Source organism: Squalius cephalus (assembly GCF_949319135.1).
Source record: "Squalius cephalus genome assembly, chromosome: 20".
NCBI classification, from domain to species: domain Eukaryota; kingdom Metazoa; phylum Chordata; class Actinopteri; order Cypriniformes; family Leuciscidae; genus Squalius; species Squalius cephalus.
In genome coordinates, this window is record NC_137141.1 from 13,452,140 (window position 1) to 13,473,134 (window position 20,995).

The 20,995-nt window shown below is 39.9% G+C and overlaps 1 protein-coding gene across 8 annotated transcripts in view; it reads left to right on the top strand.

Moving 5' to 3' along the window:
• The window catches only part of ralgapa1 (Ral GTPase activating protein catalytic subunit alpha 1), a 70,888-nt gene that overhangs the window by 45,605 nt on the left and 4,288 nt on the right, over positions 1–20,995 (top strand). For 7 of the 8 annotated variants that reach the window (XM_079854212.1, XM_079854217.1, XM_079854215.1 and 4 more), the window contains 3 exons: positions 2,214–2,372; positions 4,368–4,495; positions 19,018–19,142. In XM_079854212.1, the coding sequence (XP_079710338.1) occupies positions 2,214–2,372; positions 4,368–4,495; positions 19,018–19,142 (412 nt within the window). Of the gene's footprint in view, positions 1–2,213; positions 2,373–4,367; positions 4,496–19,017; positions 19,143–20,255; positions 20,287–20,995 lie in introns of all 8 variants that reach the window. The other variant, XM_079854214.1, reaches the window with a different exon arrangement.

Sequence of the window (20,995 nt, forward strand, 5' to 3'; positions counted from 1 at the left end):
ACAAGATGTAAGGTCCATTTTCATGCCTTTAAAAGGATGTTTGTCTCTTTTGTTTGATGCTTGCACAGAGATGAAAGATGAAGTGACATGTTGTCATTTTTATTTATTTTTTAGCATCAAGGCCCTGAAATGTTGTTTGCAACCCATTTTATCTCTGACATTTTTCTAAGTGAAATAGGATATTTGAGTGCGGGACTTTATTTTGTCCGTAATTATATGATTGTGGAATATCATGGAAAGTGGGTGATTTAAGAAACAAAACCAGGTCATCATTTAAACATCTATGGCTATTTATGTAAAAGTCTTGAAGGGTCAGTTCACCCTAAAATAAAAACAAATTGTAATCACCCTGGTGATCTAATGCTGTAGGCACCCTTCTTTTTTGGACCACAAAAAAAAAAAGTCCCTCTCTTAATAAAAATTAATAAAAACGTTATATGAAATACAGTCCATGTGCTTTCTTCTCTGGGGTGAATATATTCATTGTGTTCATCTCAACAATATCAACAATAAGTTATCGCATCTACATCTGTCAACTGTCATTCTGACTGACAGCAGACAAAGTTCTGATATGGAGATATTCAAAGTAACTCCTTTGAACACCGTAAAACTCTGGATTTAAGTTAGGCCGATCGCTTTTTTTTATAATTCAGACATTTCTTTCCTGCATTATTTTGTGTCATGGAGGTGACAGAGCACATCATGCAATAATAAATCAAATGCAGATCTATATCTTCTTATCACATTGAGGACAGGCCGTTTGATTTTCTCCTGCAACGTTGCCACGATCTGCACCACGGGCCGCCAAGCAAATGTGGCATTTCTCAGAATGATGTTACATGATTAAACAAAGATGGCTGAGATGAAAGAAAATCTCTCAGTCCAGACCACCTTATCGTCCAATAAAACTCCAATCATTTTGTCACACGGACACACACCCTGGAACGAAATGGCAGCCCCTGGTCTGTGGTAGTGCAGCTGAAGGCTGGATGTAATTCATGGCTGTAATTTGAGCACGAGGCATGGGGTGAAGTGATGTGAGGGGTTGCTGGGCCCGGTGGAGGGGTTTTGGACTGCCGTCCCTGCCCTGCAGGGGAGCTGGGGGGACCTCCACGCCACGCACGGCTATATTCCGTCCAAATTAGATTGGGTCCGTCCCTGTGCTGCATCGCCTATCATGACTCCTCAGAGGCAAATTGGATTTGCAAGGGCTGCTGGAGAGGCTATCCAGAGCACGATCTTCCGATAGCAACTCTAAACCATGTTAACTAGACACTAAAGCGTGTCAGCGCAGCCGCCGGGCCACACCGCACACACATTTATTTTTCTGCTTTTTTTTTTCTTCCTTTACAGCTGCGTTTTATGCACTATTTATTGCCTAACATGCACTCTAAAGGATCCAATATTAACTTTTTGCCACACTTGTCAATTGCAAGTGAATTGAAAAAATAAATCGGCCAGAAATGTTTGTTATAGTCCATGAAACTATATTATTAAATATTTTATTAAATTACTTGTGTGTGTGTGTTTGTGTATATATATGTATATATGTATGTATGTATGTATATATATATATATATATGTGTTCATTTTGGACCTGTTCAATTTATGGATTACGGGGCTGACTGCCTTCCTATGACCCACACTGTTTTAAATAACTTCAGCCATAGCTAAAGAACAGAACACTGCAGTTAAAGAAATGAACGATGTCCATCGCTGAGTCTAAAGGACAGAGTTTGTCATTAGTTGCATAAAGGTTGCGGCCGTCGCTCGGGACAGTTGACGGGTCACTGCGTCCATGGCTGTGGCAGTGATTGAGCGGGTCCCAGGAAGATGGAGTGATCGGGCTAAGATAGATGAGAAGAGAAGAGAGAGACCGAGTAGCCGTTCTCTCAACTGTCACAGCTCAAGGTTAATAAATACCGTAGTGGATAGCGCTGCGCCACTGCTCAGACAACGCACAGTTGAGATTCAATTCAGAGCAGTTACTTTTGTTTCAGAGATTGTGATGGTCATAAAGTATGACCGGCACACAAGCTCAAGGCTTCTTGTACTGTTGCAGTGTAAACAATATTATGGATGTGAACTCCACAAACAAAGTAGCATCACCTTTCTGCCTGAGGTTACTATAGAGGAACCACATCTTTAATAAGTATGTTTGGACAAAATATAATCTAAATGGCATCTTCTATGTATCCACTCTGTCCATACAGTTAAGACACCTGGGTAACGATGAAGTGCACATCGTGTGGTCCGAGCATTCACGGGACTACCGGAGAGGCATCATTCCTACTGAGTTTGGAGATGTGCTCATCATAATCTACCCCATGAAGAACCACATGTACAGCATTCAGATCATCAAAAAACCCGAGGTGAGCTCAACTCTGACGAAGGAACGCCTTCAGAGGCGCCATCATTTAATTATTGAATTAATTTTGATTCGTGTCTGTAACTAGAGATGCCATAAACAAACTGTCATAAACAGTTTTGGTTACACTTTATTTTAAGGTGTCATTGTTACAGTGTAATTATGTATTTAAGTACTGAGTAATATTAATTAACTACATGTACTTACTATAGAGTTAGGGTCAGATTAGGATTTGGTTGAGGGCTATTTGCATGTAATTATGCATAATTTACTGTTATTACTATGGTGAGTACATGTAACATATGTAACAAAGACATTTGTAATAATATTTAACTGTAATAAAACATGTTTCCTATGTGCTAAATCAACATATTTGATGGTTTCTGAAGGATCATGAGACACTGAAGACTGGAGTAAAGATGCTGAAAATTCAGCTTTGACAACACAAGAATAAATGACATTTTAAAATAAATTAAAATAGAAATAGTTATTTTCAAATTGTAATAATATGTCACAATACAATTGTTTTTACTGTATTTTTTGTTCTAAACATGCATAAAAGACTTCTTTTAAAAACATTAAAAAAAAATCTTACTAACCCTAAGCTTTTGAACAGTAGTGTATAAACCTTAAAAACCTATTAATGAACAGTGTTAGGTGACTAAATATTTATTTTACTACAAAAAAAAGAACATTTGGCATCTTTGACTCTTTTTGAGACTTTTTGGCACTTTTGTTTGACGGGCCTATTGGCTAAATGCATCCGAATTCCATGAAACCCTCGTCCACACTGAGGGGAAAAAACGATTTTAATGAATGTCGAAGAAAGAGATCGATGTACAGTAAAATAGAGATATTTGTTTCTGCATCACACCCATTTGTTTTTCTGTAAATGAGCTCAATGCTTCGTACAGGAGACAGTGGAAGCATATCTGTCTTTGGACACTACCAGCCATTGCTTCCTGCTCAGTTATGTCAGGGATAATTGAATGAATGGGATTCTCAGAATCGAATTCCGCTGTGGAGATGGATCCGAGACGAGAGGCTCAGTCTTTCATGCAGTCTGAGGAAATGTAGAAAGATGGAGAGATAAAGAAAGACGAGGCCTGGCTTTTATGAAAGTCCATTTAGACCCCATTTCAGTGCATGAGGGCTATTCACTGTGTCTTTTCTGTTTAATGTCAGGGTTTTTTTTGTGTAACAGGCTGAAATACGTAGAAGGTTTTGACATTTCTATGCCTCCTTTTATTTGAAGGATAAAGCTACTAGCTTATATGCTGTGTAAAGGCTTGCTCACAGAAAATCGAATACGACTATTTATTTGCAAACAATTTTTATTCCAAAACTATTTACTCTGACTGGGAAAAAAAGGTTTAGATGCCTGAATAAACTGAATAAAATGTTTGGTATGTGAGAACATATCAAATACACAACTGTTCAAAAGTTTGGGGTCAGTAAGATTTTTTTTCTTTTTTTTGTAAAGAAATTAACACTTTTATTCTGCAAGCACACATTAAAATGACCAAAAATAACGGTCAAGACATTTTTAATGTTGCAAAAGATTTCTGTTTCAAATAAATGCTGTTCTTTTGAACTCTATTTATCAAACAATTGATAAATTCTTTTTCCTGAAAAAAGTATCAAGACATGTTTCTTGAGCAGAAAATCAGCATATTAGAATGATTTCTGAAGGATCATGTGACACTGATGAGTGAAGACTGGTGAATAAAATAAAATAAAATGAATAAAAATATAAAAATAGACCATCCCAATTTGATATTTTAGACTCAATGTGAAGGGGTTTAGAGAGATTCATTGTTTTGTTTTACTATTGTGTCATGCACATTTTTCATGCTGAAAATGTGGACTTGTGGTTGTGTGAATAGGCCTTAATACAGATTGAAATGTGTATTTTGTTCCTGCTTGGAGCATCTCATATTTATTTTGCTCTTCACAGTCCAATAAGTGTTCATATATCATATCATCTTGCTTTCCACAGGTGCCATTCTTCGGTCCCTTGTTTGATGGAGCCATAGTGGATGGAAATATCTTACCCACAGTGGTGCGAGCCACAGCCATCAATGCCAGCAGAGCTCTGAAATCCCTCATTCCTCTTTACCAAAATTTGTATCCTTTTCCCAGACTAATGAGTGCACATTTTGTCATGTTTAAAGTGGCAGAAGCCTATTATCATTGTTACCGCCTGCTTGGTTCGTTTTCTGCTCTCTCTTCCTGCTGTATAGACCTGGCTCACATATGTACGGATTGACTTGCAAGCGGTCAGGTTGGTCTCTCTCTCAGAGCGGGAGCAGGTAGAGCCGCTCGATAATTATCGACATCTTATTTCTCACATATAGAGCACCGCTCTCTGCTCACCCAGTCAGGCGGGTGATGGAATCATTCTGATCACCCCTCAATAACTGCTAACTTTGATGCACAACCATTTGCTTTTGAAATCCTTCTCAAAAGCATTGCCTTCTCTGGCAATTTGCTTTTATTTCTGTCTCTCTCTTTTTCTCGGTCACACAATCCGAATCTCTACTGTGGCACTTAATCTTATTGTTTGGGTCTTTTTGACCCCTTTTTAGTGATTATTATACATGCACAATATATAATGTCTCTTAAAAAAGCTTACATAAGTACTCTGTTGACCCTTAAAGTAACATTTTAATAAGAAAAGAGCACTTTTAAGGAAAGGTTGAAGGCCTTCGGTCTGAACGAGCCACACATGCTGGATTTGAACTTGGATTTCAACCACCCACCCAAGTTTGTCATTTGCCAAAAATGTCATTTGTTTTACTAGGACTCTTGCTTTAGATAATGTTCAATATCTATGCATTTCCAAGTCCAAATCCAGCCTCTCCTGACTTGTTGGTACCGAAGACCTTTAACCTTTCTTTAAGAGCGCTCTTTTCTTATCAAAGAGATGCTACTTCCAGAAAACAAAGCAAAGACGGAGAGGAGGGGAGAAAATGAGAGAGAGAAAAGGGGGGGAAAGCGATTCTCATCTGCCATGTCCTCCAAGCCAGAGAGATTGTTTGGCTCAGCTTGAGTCTTTCGCTCGCAGCAATCTCGCCCATCTGTGTGCCTGCGCGGAGCTCGATAGTGGACTGAGCTATTGATTGGCGTGAGCCGCACAGGTCGATGCTCCTGACAGCCTGAATTACAGTAATCTGTCATTATCGACGGATGTCTCTCCAAACCTTTTCTCTCTCTCCGTCTGTTTTTCTTTCAGTCTGATTCTCTTTATTTTGAAACTATCCCTCCCTCTTTTTTTCCTCTTTCTTTGAGCACCCTCGCACCTTATTTTCTTTCTATCCTGTGCGAATAATTGATGACTGGGAAGGGATGGATGGCAGGCTAGTAGTGATTAGAAGATCTATGTGCCAGAGCGACTGCTCTCCCGCGAGACTGAGAGGACCGCAGGGATGCAAGGAAGGAAGTCACAGTGTCTCCTGCTTACCTGTTGATGGTGCCGCCACATGAAGTCATTGCAGATAGAGAGAGAAAGTGATGTAACCTAATTGTCCCCTTAACATCCTAGTATCTCTAAATCAATCACTAACTGGTGGGGTGGTGTAGTTGTTAAAGTGCAGAGCTGGTAAAGGTGCTGGTTCAGTCCTCAGAAGGAGCTAGCCATGAGCCACCATCAATGTAATAAATTCATGACATTGTTCTGTGATTCAGATTTACAGGCTTTCAATTTGATTTAATTTGATTCAGTTATTGATATTTTAGTTTTAGTTAAATCTCTGCTGTAAATTATACAACACATTATAAATTACATTCATTATTAATTATTAATTTCATTTGTTTTGAGAACAGAATTGCACTGGGCGCACTATATGTTGTTTATTTATTTAAAAAACAGCTTATGAAAGTCATTTGTTTCGGGATTTAGGCTACACCGATTATGCTTTGTTTTTGATTCACTTAAAGATCCATCTCATAAGAGTCATTTGTTTTGGGTTTCAGGCTACACTTGTTTGTGCTGTACGGTTTTGATTTACTAAAACAACCGGCTTAAAAGAGTCATTTGTTCATAAATTGAGCTACATTGGTCACTCTGTATGTTTTTGAATCACTAAAAGAACCGGCTCATAAGAGTCATTTATTCATGGATTGGGTTACATTGGTCATGCTATATGTTTTTGATTCACTAAACAAACCTGCTCATAATAGTCATTCGTTTCAGGATTTAGGCTTCAATGATCGTGCTGTGTTTTTGATTCACTAAAAGAACTGACTTCTAAGAATCATTTGTTCATAAATTCTGGTACATTGATCGCAAAATATGCTTTGATTTACTAAAAGAACTCACTAAAAGTCAATCTGTGAAGTGGACTACACAGGTTGCATTGTTAGTCATTCACAGTATTTGGTTTGATTTGTGTAATTGGAAAGAAGTGGAAGTAGTTAAAGTAACTTCCAATGCTTCCTTTGCCTTTTTGTCTGTATAATCAAGCTCATTTTCTTCCACCTGAACTGCATCATACGCTGAGCCTCATGTAACCGCCTTTAGTTCCACACAAAAACAGAGACAATTAGATTTGCTCTGGATACACGTCAGGTGCTGTTCTTGCTGTAGAGCTCCTCATTTAGAAATGTTGAAATGGTGCACCAGCTGCTTTCTTAGCAATAAACTGACACATGGTCATCATAATCCCCTTTTTAGCTCAGCAGGGACATGTGTTGTGAAGTAAATGATTTACATTTAAGAAAGACAGACCAGCATTTTCCTTTTGTAAAGAGTCCGCAGTCAAGCCATGTCAACTGCTTTTTTCGCCTGAATTTTTGCCCTTAAACTCGATAAACTCAATTTTTCCTTCATCTCTTCCCTTTTCTCGTTCTGTAAGCCAACACGCCTCAACCTCTCTTGTGCCTGACTCTAAGTTCCAGTTCTTTCTCTTGGCCCCGGGCTGCGTCCATCTGCCTCCCCACGCACTGATCCCTCATTCGGCATGACTGTGAAATTAGGGCCTGGAATGGATAGAAAGGGGCCTCTTTGGTCTTAATGTCTGTTGGAGGGAAAGAAAAAAAAAATAGCAGGTAGCTGGCGTGGGTCAGTGTTATGAATGCTGGGCAGACAAAATAACAGGGTTAAACCGCAGATAGCACAGGAGTAATCCAAAGGGCCATGTGTGAAAAAAGAGCCCGAGCTTGGGGCCTTCCAGCCAGCCTCAGTCTCTGAGGGCACCATGTTGGGCCTGAGTGATAAAATGTTCTGCTACAGTCTGGGCTGCCATATGTGGAAGTGTGTGTGCATTTTAAACACCCCATTTCGATTAAAGCTAGTTGACCTGTCTCGCCCCCAGGCTACCAGATCGTTACAGCTGCTCGGTTCCTTGTTACACATCCTGGAATGAAGTGGATCTAGATCTGGTCCTTCAAACCCTGATTGTGTTGCGAGAAACCCACATTATCTGATCCGTCTGGCTCGCGGCTGCGAGTTGGCTGGGGGAAGATTGGGTGTTGTTGGCTTGGACTCGATAAAAAAAACAAAAAAAACAAGTAAGTCTAAGAGTCACGGCCATCTTCCATCTGTCAGTGGTCGATTGGGACGCAGGGGGAGAGGAGGGGACGTGCTAAGCGGCTTCCCCATTGGCCGTGCCAGTCCAGTGGTGTGTGTGGGACCGCGCCAGCTCCGGCATGACAGTGGGGGCAGGCCCGCTGGCTGCTGATTGGCAGCGATAAGTGCCGGGCTGCTGGGGTCAGCATATGGCAGGGCGTGATAGCGGAGAGAGTGGAAGAGCTTTGGGTCATAGCCTCCTTCCTTCTGACTCTGGCTTTTCCAAAGGCAACCGAGCTGATGGAAGCAGCAGGCCAGCGCTTCCCCTTTTGTCCCCATGCTTGAGCGGCCAGCACACACACACACTCAGTGTAGCCACAGCCAAACGCCTAACGGGCAGCGCTGCCACACACTGCCAGCTCTCACAATGGGCCCCATTGTGTCCCAGTAACAACGTGGTTTGTTGGTGTGTGTGTGTGTGAAGGGGGATGGAAGGTTGAGCTATTCACTAATTGTCCCATCAGTGATGAAAAGGGGTTGGAACAGATTAGGGGGGTTGGGGTATTGGTGAGGTCAGTCCTTAATTGCTTTTGCCATTTTCTTTCTCTTTATTTTGTGCATTAATAATTATTGTAACTGCACAAGTGACCCCCATTGCTGTCCATGTCTGTGTTTGTTTTGTTTTTTTCCAGCACAGTTCACCTCAGTGGCCGACGATGGCAATAATATGTCGATCAATCACTGAGCCACTCCTCCTAACTTCTCTCCTGTTTTGACCTGTTAGCACCGACAGCTTCATCCTCGGACTTTCCAGTCAGTCAAGCACAGCCTGTGTGTGAATGAGTGAAGTGCAGGGTGTGTTAACAAAAAAAAATGTTGTTGTGTGGCCCCCTCTGGCTCGGGATAGATTGGTAAACAACAAGCTCCCTGGGGGTGCGTGGCGATGGGGAATGTGGGTCTGACTCTTACGAGGTGTTTAGGATGCGCTGCAGGCTCCTGACATGGAGTTTGTGGTTAGTGTAGCAGATATCTTATCGGTTTGTCTATCTGTCTGTCTGACTGTCATTCTGTCTTCTATTGTTTTGTCTGTCGTTCTATCTGTCTCTGTCATTTTATCTGTCTCTGTCGTTCTATCTGTCTCTGTCATTCTATCCATCCCATCCATCCATCCATCCATCCATCCATCAGATCTGTCATTCTGTCTCTGTCTGTCTTCTATCGTTCTATCTATCATTCTGTCTATTGTTTTATATATCATTCTATTTATTGTTCTCTCTGTGTACTTTTAAAACTTTTAGCAGAATTTGGAATCTTGGCTTGACAAAGCCTTGTTTGAAAGTTTGTTTTAAAAAAACTTGTTTTTGTAGTTATGAATTTTCAAATTACAGTTTTATTTGAAAACTGCAGAATCTCAAATTGCAGAATTTCCATTTATTTAAATTTTGCCTCCTTGCATTCAAATTAGAATTGCAATTCTGCGCTCTGTTTGATACCTCAATTCAAATTCATTTTTTTAAATTAAATGTTTAAGATGACATTCTCAATTCAGTTGTCTATAACTCGTGACCCTGGCATGCCAGGACCCGATACAGAGCTAAGGATGATAATGTAATATTTTTTTTTTTACTTTTTTATGACTTGTAAGGGATGAATTCAGAGTGAAATACCCTTAAAACATTTTTGCAGCCTCTGTTCTCAATAAGCATGAAAAGAAATCACACAATCTCTTCATTCTGGTGCAATCTGGTACGATGTCAGGCACAGTAATTTGCTCTGGCCCCCTTCCTGTTCACAGGACTGATGAGATACTTCGTAGACTGTGCTCACTCAATGGCTGGCTGTCTAAGTGGTGTCCGCAAAATAATATAGAATTCATAGACAATTGGAAAAGTTTTTGGGGCAGACCTGGGGCCTCATTTATAAAACTGTGCGTAGGAACCTTACTAAAAGTGTACGTGCGCCCGAAAGCCAAAAATGGCGTACGCAAAAAAATATTCAGACTTATAAAACCGTGCGTACGCCAGAACCTGCGCAGAATTCACTTTATAAATCCCAGTCAGCGGAAGATTGTGCGAACATGCGTCTCCACCCGAAATAACCATATATGGAGCTTACAACGCCTAGTTTTACTATGCAGATCCTCATCTACATATCATTTGCATATGATTATTCATCCACGTGATAACTTAAACGTTATCACGTGGATGAATAATCATATGCAAATGATATAAACGGTACAAGAAACATTACATTAATACAAATCAAGTAGTTGTCTATCCTTGCCTTGTTTTTGAATAGCCTACATAAATCAAATAGTGTAAAATACATTTCAGAGAAAGTTTTTCTCAATCTTTTCCACTTGCCGAATTATATTTTTAATTGATTTATATTTTTAATGGAAACAGATAGGCCTTGGGCATTATTTGCACAAAACTATTTTCTCAGACAATCTGGTATTATCATGATAAGCAATTATCTCTGTGGTTAAAACATTAAAGCACGCCACAGGAAAAGTGTTCAAAAACAATCGCATCCACAACAAATATTTCTAATGATTGAATTTAAAAAAATGTTGTAACTTCAGTAATGATTTCATGTTTAAGTGTTTAACTCCATTAATTTGAATGGCATATTTAATATAAATGTTTATATCAGAAGTATTTTATTTATTTAAACTGTTATTTGCGTCAGTTTCACTAAACGGCTCAACACGCTCGCTGCTGCGGACATTTAAGAAGGAATGGATATTTGCTTCAAGTGACAGACTTGGTGATTGAAATTGTATTTGTATAATCTTTCTGTATGTTTAATTTTCTTTAGATTTTCTGTATAAAAGTGACCAAAAATACATTTAACTCCAGCTCACCATCGGTGTCGCCAAAGTGCTCCATCTCCAAAACGTTCGTACGCATGGGTCAGAGTTTGCGTGCAGGTGCGCAAATTTTCCCGTCAAGTTTTTCTTTATAAATCCCACCTTTTGCGCAGGAACTGGCGTACGCATGTTTTCAGCCCCGTTTTGTGCGTATGCAAGCTTTATAAATGAGGCCCCTGACCTGTTGAAAAGAGATGGTATTCATCTCTCCTGGGATGGTGCTGCTCTTCTCTCTAGTAATATGGCACATAGTCTTAGAGCTCAAACATAAATTGGGACTCAGGTCAGGAAACAGACAGACTGGCTAAACCGACCATCTGCTAGCTGCCTCACGTCACTGAGGTCAGATAAATCACATCACATAAAGACTCTTTCACCTAGATATCATCATATAGATACTGTGTCTGTTCCCCGAATTAGGACATACAAAAAACTCCTAAACCCATTTAAGGGTAAACATTTTATTGAAATTCAACTAATAAAAAACAGATATAATACGGATGATGATAATTGTTGAATATTCAATCCCAATAATCCCAATTATTCCCAATAATAATTGTTAATAAATCATTAACAATAAAGCACTTATTGTTAATGATATGATTATAGATTATAACCTAGATGTGCTGTGTTTGAGAGAAACCTGGCTAAAACCAGACAATTACATTACTTTAAATGAGACAACCCCGCAAGATTACTGTTATAAACATGAGCCTCGTCTGAAAGGAAAAGGGGGAGGTGTTGCTGTAATTTATAGTAATATCTTCAGAATTACTGAGAAGTCTTGTTTTAAAGATAATTATTTTGAAGTGTTGGTGCTTAATGTAACACTATCTAGTGTAAATGATAAATCACGTTTGAGATTTGTGCTGGCTAATGTTTACAGGCCACCAGGGCACCATACAGACTTTATCAAAGAATTTGCTGATTTTCTATCAGAGTTAGTACTGGCTGCAGATAAAGTCCTAATTGTTGGGTATTTTAATTTACATGTAGATAACTAAAAAGATGCATTGGGATTGGCATTTAAAGACATTCTGAACTCTATTGGAGTTAGACAGTACGTGTCAGGACCTACTCATTGTCGTAATCATACTCTAGATCTAATATTATCACATGGAATAGATGTTGATGCCGTTGAAATTCTACAGCAGAGCGATGACATCTCAGATCATTATCTAGTCTCGTGTATACTTCATTTAGCCAAGGCTGCAAAGTCGACTACGTGTTACAAATATGTTAGACCTATCACTTCTGCCACTAAAGATTGCTTTATTAAGAATATTCCTGATCAGTTTCATCTCCTCAGCATCCCAGATAGCTTAGAAGAACTAGATATTGCGACAGAAACGTTTGACTCTCTCTTTTCCAGCACCTTAGACACAGTTGCTCCTTTGTGCTTGAAGAAGATTAAAGAAAATAGTCCAACGCCGTGGTACAACGAGCACACTCGGGAGAGCAGCCAGAAAAATGGAGCGCAATTGGAAGAAAACAAAAAGTTGTTTCGCATTTCATGGAAAGAGAGCACGATTTTTAGATTTTACTCGCCAGTGTGTGTATTAGATGCCAAGTATAAGTTTAGCATAGATATATTTTCAGTCGCTGAACACTGACTGAGCGCTTGAGAGTTTCGCTGTCCGTCAAGCGATCTTTACTAATATTTCAAATCCAGCTCAGCGTACCTGTATTTGAGGTACTGTAAACTAGTGTGAAGGCGCACGTCTCGCCGTCACGTTTCTCACACATGCAAAGAGAGAGAGAGAGAGAGTCTTACATGGATGGCACTCATCCCTGTTTTAATTTCAGCAAATCAGTTCGAGCGAACGCAGACAACAGGATTAACATTAATGAACCCAGCAGCTCATGTGTTGTATATTGTCATTATTAGTAGTAGAATTTGTAGTAGGATTATTATCTTTTAATAATAATTAATACAAATTATAATTACTATTACCTAGCACACACGTAACACATTATATACTATAATTCAATGTTAGGCTGCATAGATTAGGTCAGCCGGAACCGGGAACACTTCCCATAAATCCTGATGTACTTGTTACATCATAAGAAGAATGCCGTCTACGCTAATATTAGTCTCTCTGTTTATCCCGAGGTTTACCGCAGTCCGCCGGATCCAGGCCGTATCCAGATCTGATGAAGGACCTGCGCATGGACACGACGACAACGCAGTCCTGAAGTGTCAACTAGTCTCTCCCCTGTGAAGGCCTCCTTCCCTTCCCTTTACCTCAGTACAGATAAAATGTTGTCGGGATAATTCCGGTTCACGTGGCTACGCGGAAGCGATAAAAATTCTGTATTATACATTTTAAGGCCAGACAAGTGGTTTGTTGAGGGTTGGTTTGTAGGGAAGGACTACACGCCTGTGCACATATATATTCAAACGCGCATACCTACTGGACACGTGATGCGCATGTGCATGCCATCAGCGTTCTCACAGGTTCGCGTTTTTAAAGTTTGCGCAGAGAGAACTTAAGGGTTTTCTGTTAGAACAGTGTCGTGTTAGCGGCCCCCAAGTTAATAACTAATGATCCTTGCGACGGAAGTGAATCAATCAAAACTAACTTTACCTGGACAATAACTTTATTCTAGAGCTGCTGTAAAGCCAAAACAATCTCTGTTACTTTAATTTCCTATTATCACTGTAAAGCTGCTTTGAAACATCTATATTGTTAAAAGTGCTATATAAATGAAGGTGACTTGACAATCTAGGGTCTAAAATTGCCTATGGATAAAGGCCATCTTTGCCTAAAATTGCCAATGGATAGAGGCCATCTTTGTTAAAGCTGGAAATCCTGAATTCTAGATAAGAGAAAATTATCTTCACATTTGATATTGTTTTGACCGGTGGAGCTTTGACGATAATCCACAGAACTGGATAATAATAATTTTTTTTTTTTTAAAGTTGCAAGCTCATCCATCTGCGCATTAAAACATGCTGAAACATGTTAGAAGATAAACACTCCTTGTGCAAATTCAGACTTCAACCATTTCTGCAAAGCTAAATGCGATTTAAAGAATTAATAGCCATGGCATTTGAAAGCCGTGGTGAAAAATCCCCACTCTCTGCACAACCACAAAATCAGGTTACCGTTTAAAAAAGACATGCATGGGAGGCAGATGGCAAGGCCACCTTCACTCATTCATACTAATCAGGACCTCCACGTACATGTAGCTCGGCGTACGCACGCTCCTCTCTGATAGCATTAGCGCTGACTTGTGCGTCGTGAATGTTAAATAAATGTTGCATTTGCAACGGCAGCACGCACATCACTTTCCCCCTGGGGCGCTGGGACAGGACGCAGGGCGATAAATCGGGCCGGACGCTCTTGGGGCTGTATTTCACGAGCCCTCCAATTTAGTTTCAGCGGAGATTAATAGGAGAGGCTGTGATGCTGGAGCCCGGGCCCAGATCAGTGTCTCGGAGCCCCAGGCAACGGTGCATTAGCTTGGGCTATCTCTCCTCTCATCTGCTTGTGCCACACGGAGACATTGGCCGTAATGACGGGGCTATGGCAGCCAGCCGCAGCACCGTGCCTCACTAATAAAATCACTGTTAGGGCCACGATATCAGCAGGCATCAGATGGAAAAATAAACCGATTAGCCTGCACTTCAGGGCACACATAGATTTCTGTAATTATACTCTGTAAAACTCCTCAAATTTGATTATTTGTGTGATGTTTTTCTCTGTCACTTTTCTGATCTCTTTCTCTCTCTTTCTCTCTCCAGCGTCAGTGCAGATGTATTTTTATTGGTGGATTTGGGCTTCCTAGATCTTGGTAACTGTGTTGTTTTTAAGGTTTATCTTCCAATTTTTTTTTATTGAGACTGATAATTGATTCATAGTTTTTCAGCATGCATAATTGTCTGGATCTGATTAGTAGATTGCTTAGTCGATGACAGATCTTAAAGTTGTCATGAAACAGAAATTGCAATCATCTTTTTTTCCCTATTGTGACGTTCATCCGAGTGAAAATGCCTCTCAAATGAGATAAAAATGTAGGACGGGATTTGATTTTGTCCATCAGGAATTGATTGGATGATTTGGATCATTGTTGCTTGCCATTGCTGTCTGTGATCTCACGTGGGTGACTGGTTGTCCTGCCCTCACTACAGTAAACACATCATTAGAGAAGAGAATCATTTAAAATAAACTGCAATATTCCACAAACAAGACCTGCCAATTTTGATTTCATGGTGACTTTAATAGCAAGAGTTAGTTTGAAGTGCAGACGGTCCATTAAAGTTGTGCAGCTGAAAACTGTACATCGGCTAAGTGATTTCTCACAGGGTTTGACAGACGTGTCCTGACAGACGTGTCCTGACAAAAGCACCTGTGGAGACCTTGTGGTTTGTGGTTTGAGTGAGCAGCCTCCTCCGTGTGTATCCCACCGGGTTGTGTGTGAGGATACGAGAGCCGTTCGGCAGCCAGACAGTGGCTTTCTCTGTGGGGCTGCGGATCCTTCTCTGGGTTTCTTTTAAAAGGTGCCAATGATGTCCTACGGAGGAATTCTTAACACAGATAATAACGACCACACCATGTGGAGAAAATGACTGATCATGTGTGTAATTAAAATGAGCTGTGTGTGTGTGTGTGTGTGTGTGATTTGGGACCGTGTTCTCATTGCGCTCGTCAGCTACTGTGCTGTGTTAATTTGCAAGGCGAGAGCAGGGAATAGCTATGCTCTCGGAGAGTGGAGATATTGGCCATGTGTCATCCTTGTGCTGTCACACATCCGATAATTGTCCCAGAACTCTTGGCTGCACTGATGTTTCCAAGCACAAATGTCCTTTGAGATGCCCTGTTTTTGTTTGTGTTCTCACTGTATTTTATGATTAATTCAGACCTCAGTTCAGTATAATGAATATGTGGTAGCCAGGCTCATGCTCTAGTCAAAACTGAATTAAGACTGCCTTTTAAATTCCATTTCAGTTCCTCAATTTGAATAAAATTTCAATTGAGGTAGCAAACAGGATGCAGAATTGAACTGAATGTTATTTGAATGTAAAGAAGTAGAATTGCCTTGACATTTGAAGATAGATAGATAGATAGATAGATAGACAGACAGATAGATAGATAGATAGATAGATAGATAGATAGATAGATAGATAGATAGATAGATAGATAGATAGATAGACTGATAGACTGATAGATAGATAGATGGACGGACAGACAGATAGAACGTTAGGTAGATAGACAGATATATAGACAGACAGACAGGACGATAGATAGACAGACGGACAGATAGAACGATAGATATTTAGATGGACAGATAGAACAATAGTTAGATGTATAGACAGACAGACAGAACGATAGATAGATAGAAAGACAGACAGACAGACAGAACAATAGATGGACAGACAGAACAATAGATAGATTCAATTCAAATTCACACTCAAGAATTACAAGGGATCCACTTGTTCAAATTTTCACTATGGTGATTGAGAGACATCAAAACTGCTGACATAACAGAGGTCATTGACATCCACCTAGAAGTGTTCACCAGACAGCCTGTCATCAGAGAGTTGTGGTCAGAGTCAAGGTGGCTGACATGACTTTGACATTATGAAAAGCTTCTCCTCCTTTCTATAGGCTTGCTTGTGTTCTCCTCCGCTGCCACCAGCTTCGAGAGGGGGAGGAAACGAAATCGGGGGTAGCAGGAGTGATCAATTTGGAGGCTATCAGCACCAGCATGTTCGGAGTGCTGAATTAACACACCACCAGGGACTGTTCCTGGAGCCCACCACGAGCCCTTCACTCCTAATGTGCTAACAAGCTCACTTTTGCTGTCTCTTCAGTGGCAATTTCTCTCTTTCCTTCCAGAGCCCAGGAGTTCAGCGCGGTGACAATGAAAAGCTCCGTAGGAGGGGGGGAAGAGGCCAGGAGTATTTCCCCCCCCCCCTCTGCCTTTCATCCACAGGGAAAATGAGTTTCTGGTAATGCACAAAGGCTCTTTTTTATCCTCCTCTCCTCTAGTAGCATGTGATGCTAGAGAGGGCGCGAGAACCCGGCACGCACTCTCTTAAAAGGACTTTCTCCTTTTTAACAAGCCGTCATAAAAAAAAACACCACCCATCAAAAATTCAATTATAGGCCCGGGTTATTTGGGTGAATACATGGTGCAAAAAAGCACCATGTATGAGAAGGAAAAAGAACTGTTTTTCTCTTTACCTCTCTCTTTGTGACACACAAAGAGCATCTGAAGTCAACAGCGGAGAGGATTTGTTGTCTTGGTGACAGGGTGGCATTAGAGGCTCATCTCAGGTTCAGGATGGTGGCCACATGTTGGGCGGCTCTGAGAGGGCTATTAAGACGCACAGCGGTGCTGCTCATGCCTTGCTTGCGCTGTTTGGAATGGTTGCCCCCTTGTAGCCGGACTATCGGCATAAAATATGGTCCACTTTGCAGTTACTCTGGCCATGAACCATATATGTAGCAGAGTTGTAGTTAAAGACCAATATCAAATCCCCAAGATCCAGACCTTTACTAATTAAAGACCATGACTAGACCCTTTAAGATCTTGATCTTTCAGTCCAAGAATCAGGTTTTCCAGTGACCTGAAGTGGAGAAAAAGACTGATTTCATTGCAGCTTTTTTGTATATTTATACAGTAGTCAGTGTTTTTTTTTTAACTTTTCAAGTCAAGTCACCTTGATTTATATAGCGCTTTTAACAACTTTTAATAAAATTATATTTTACATTTTGTAAATATTTAATAATGTCATATTCATTTTAGTCAATTCTACTTGGAATAAAATGGTATCTAATTGGCAACTTCTGTAATGGCACCTACCGTTCAAAAGTTTGAGGTCTTAATATTTTTTTAATGTCTCACCAAGGCTGCATTTATTTGATCAAAAACATAGTAAAAACAGTAATAGTGAGAAATATTATTACTATTTAAAATATCTGTTTTCTATTTTGTTTTCTAAAATGTCAAATATTTATTTTAAAACATGTATTCCTCTGATGGTCTTCAGTGTCACACGATCCTTCAGAACTTGATGCTAAAGAAACATTTCTTCTTATTATCATCAATGTTGAAAAGAGTTGTGCTGGTTAATTTCTTTGTGGGAAACGTGACACATTTTTTTTTCAAGATTTTTTGATGAACAAAGATCAAATAAAACCATTTTTTAAAAATAATGTAACATTATAAATGTCTTTACTGTCAATTTAATGCATCCTTGCTAAATACTCCAAACCTTTGAACAGCAGTTCAATATTATATATATGCTGTATATATATCAGATCTGTATAGGGTTCTGTATATGTATTTTAGCTGGTAATTTTGCACGTGACGGTTAGTGAATTACCTGTTAGTGGTTCATGAGGTAGTTCTGTTCTTACTCTCAATAATATGGAAGAGCAGAACAGTTGAAGTCTACAAGCAGAATTGATTTGTATCAGCCGTGACTGAATGTTTCAGTCAGTAAGATTGTACGAGTGCTATTCTGAGCTGTTAACACGGCTGTCAAGACCATCATGTTCTGCCTATAGTTGTAGTACTGCATGTGTCTAATTACGTCGCACCCACTGACACTTTCGCTAGCTGCTTTCTCTTCTCCTCTGTGGGAACCTCTCACCCATTCACTCCAGGGTTTGCTCTCAAACAGCAGGACCCGTCGGCAGGAAACGGGTCGGCTGGAGATTGGAAAAGGCAAACGACAAATCTGCGTGAGTGTTGCGTTTCCTGGTGGAGATGCTGTATGTGCGGAAACACCCGAAGAACATGAGCCGAGAATATCCTCCCCCTGCCTCGTCCCAGCAGGGCCTCCGTTTCTCTCTTGTCTTTTTGTCTCTCGCACGCTTCATTTCTCACCGCTACTTCATCAAGTTTCTGCAGTGACGCAGCATCCGTCGTTATCCCAACCGCGTGTTCTTGGTTTACGAAGTTATGAATGCAGCAAAGACCATATGCCACCGGACTATTTAATCAAATCGTCCCCATTAACAGAATCTCTCCGTTTTTAAACCCATACACAGCGGCATAATCCAATCCCTTCCATTTACTCAATACCATCATTTTTCGTAACCGAATAACACAAGACAGTAAGATGTCCATTGATACCCACTGTCACCATACGTAAAGCAATGACAGCTTTGTAATACAGTTTACAGTATGATGGGAGAATTATTAACCCATGGTATCCTGGTTAACTGTTTGACCCCTATTGATGTGTGTGTTTGTGTTGCTTTTGAAATCGATGCACCAACCTTGTTTGACCTTAACTGGCACGTTTATCAGCTATGAAGAGAGAGCAAGATATCTGGAGACGATAGTCCAGCACCACTTGGAGCCCACAACGTTCGAGGACTACGCAGCTCGTGTTTTCTGCCCTGCACCTTTCCACTATCTTCCATCTGAAGCAGGTGGGCGTCATTGACTTAATGAATTGATTCTTAATTCATCTGTCATTTTACACCACTCACCATTCCGCTTCACAATTCCATCCAATTCTAGACTCTCTGGCCTTATGTTGCATGTGTCATAGCCCCATCTGTTGAGACTGTAGAATCACACTTACTTGTTTTTACATTAACATTTTTATGCATTTGGCATACTATTTTATCCAAAACGACTTGGATTGCATATATATACTACCATTCAAAACTTGGGGTCGGTAAGATATTTTTAGTTTGTTGTTGAAAGAGGTCTCTAATGCTCACCAAGGCTGCATTTATTAGATCAAACATAGTAAAAACAGTAATATTGTGAAATATTATAAACCGGAGTTATTAATGTTGAAAACTGTTGTTCTGCTTAATGTTTTTATGGACACCGTGATATATTTTTTTAATAGAAAGAACACCATTTATTTGAAATAGAAATCTTTTGTAGCTTTGTAAGTTTCTTTACCATCACTTTTGATCAATCGAATGCATCTTTGCTGAATAAAAGTGTTAATTTCTTTCAAAACAAAAATCTTACTGACCTCAAACTTTTGAACGGTAGAGAATTTTAAGAAGTTCTTGCGTTCGCTGGGAATCAAACCCATGACCTTGCCGTTGCTCTACTATTCGAGCTACAGGAATGCTAACTTTACAATGAACATGGAAGCTGAACTTGAACCTAAGGCAGTCCAGAAATAGCATTAAGCCATTATTTTAGAAAATGTTTCTGGGAAAATAATTTCAAGAGAGTTATTCGACATTTTCTCCCAATCACACACTGAGAATGTAGTGCACAGATAGAGATGAGTCATTAAGCCTTTCATTTCAGAACACATGCATGCCTGTGCACAAATTCTATTTTTTTCTTTTGGTTCAGTCATTGCAAAACAGTTTGCTTTTGGGGCTGAAAAACAATCTTTTGTTTTGTATTTTATGCAACCGAAGTTGTTTTTCAAACCCAAAGCTTTTATTCTGGCGTTTGTGTTGGGCTCCTGTTACCTTTCTTAACACAAATGATCATTTTTCTTTTCTTTTTCTTTATTTTCTTTTTCATTCCCATTTTATTTTGTTTATCTTATGTTTCCCCTTCAGATCATAATCTATCACTTGTGTATATCTAAAGGTAAGATTCCTGAAGATGCCGTACACTGAGACTTGCCTGATTGTCTTATGCGTTTGTTTGGCTTGTAACGACGTTATGAGCTCCTTCTCTTTTTGCTTTATCTTGTTCGTTTGATTCCTTTCTAGACTGAAATATGTTCCCTTCTTTTTCCATGTTCTCTATATTTTGTTTAATGGGAAGTCTGCAACATTCATTGCATGGCATGTTCACACCAGATCCATAACATTGACCAACATTTACACTCTTTACCACATGTCACTCCACTAGGTTCCTCTAAGGGTGTGTTCTCTTGGTTCTTTTGGTCTGGACCAAATACGAAAATGATACATTTAGTCCTGGTTTGCTTAGCATTCACAATGTCATTTTTAACGCCGAACTAAAAGATACAACACACACACACACAAAAAAAAGGCTTTTATGGCTTACCAAACATCCAAAACAATGCTGTGTGCTGGGCTAAATGCGCTCATTGTGTGTGCGTAGCCGACATATGATGATATTTGACCAGCTGAGAACTCGTGAAGAGTGTATAAAATGTGTAAAGGAGTCAAAACAGCAGCAGGAATTCCTCCATCACACACACAAAGAAAGATGTGCTGCGAGGAGACGCGGTTCTGATGCCTGTACTGAACTGTGATGAGAGGAACCAGGTATGCTTGAACATTCTGTCCTTTTTAGTGACGCATCTTGTGACATTACGTCCTGATTT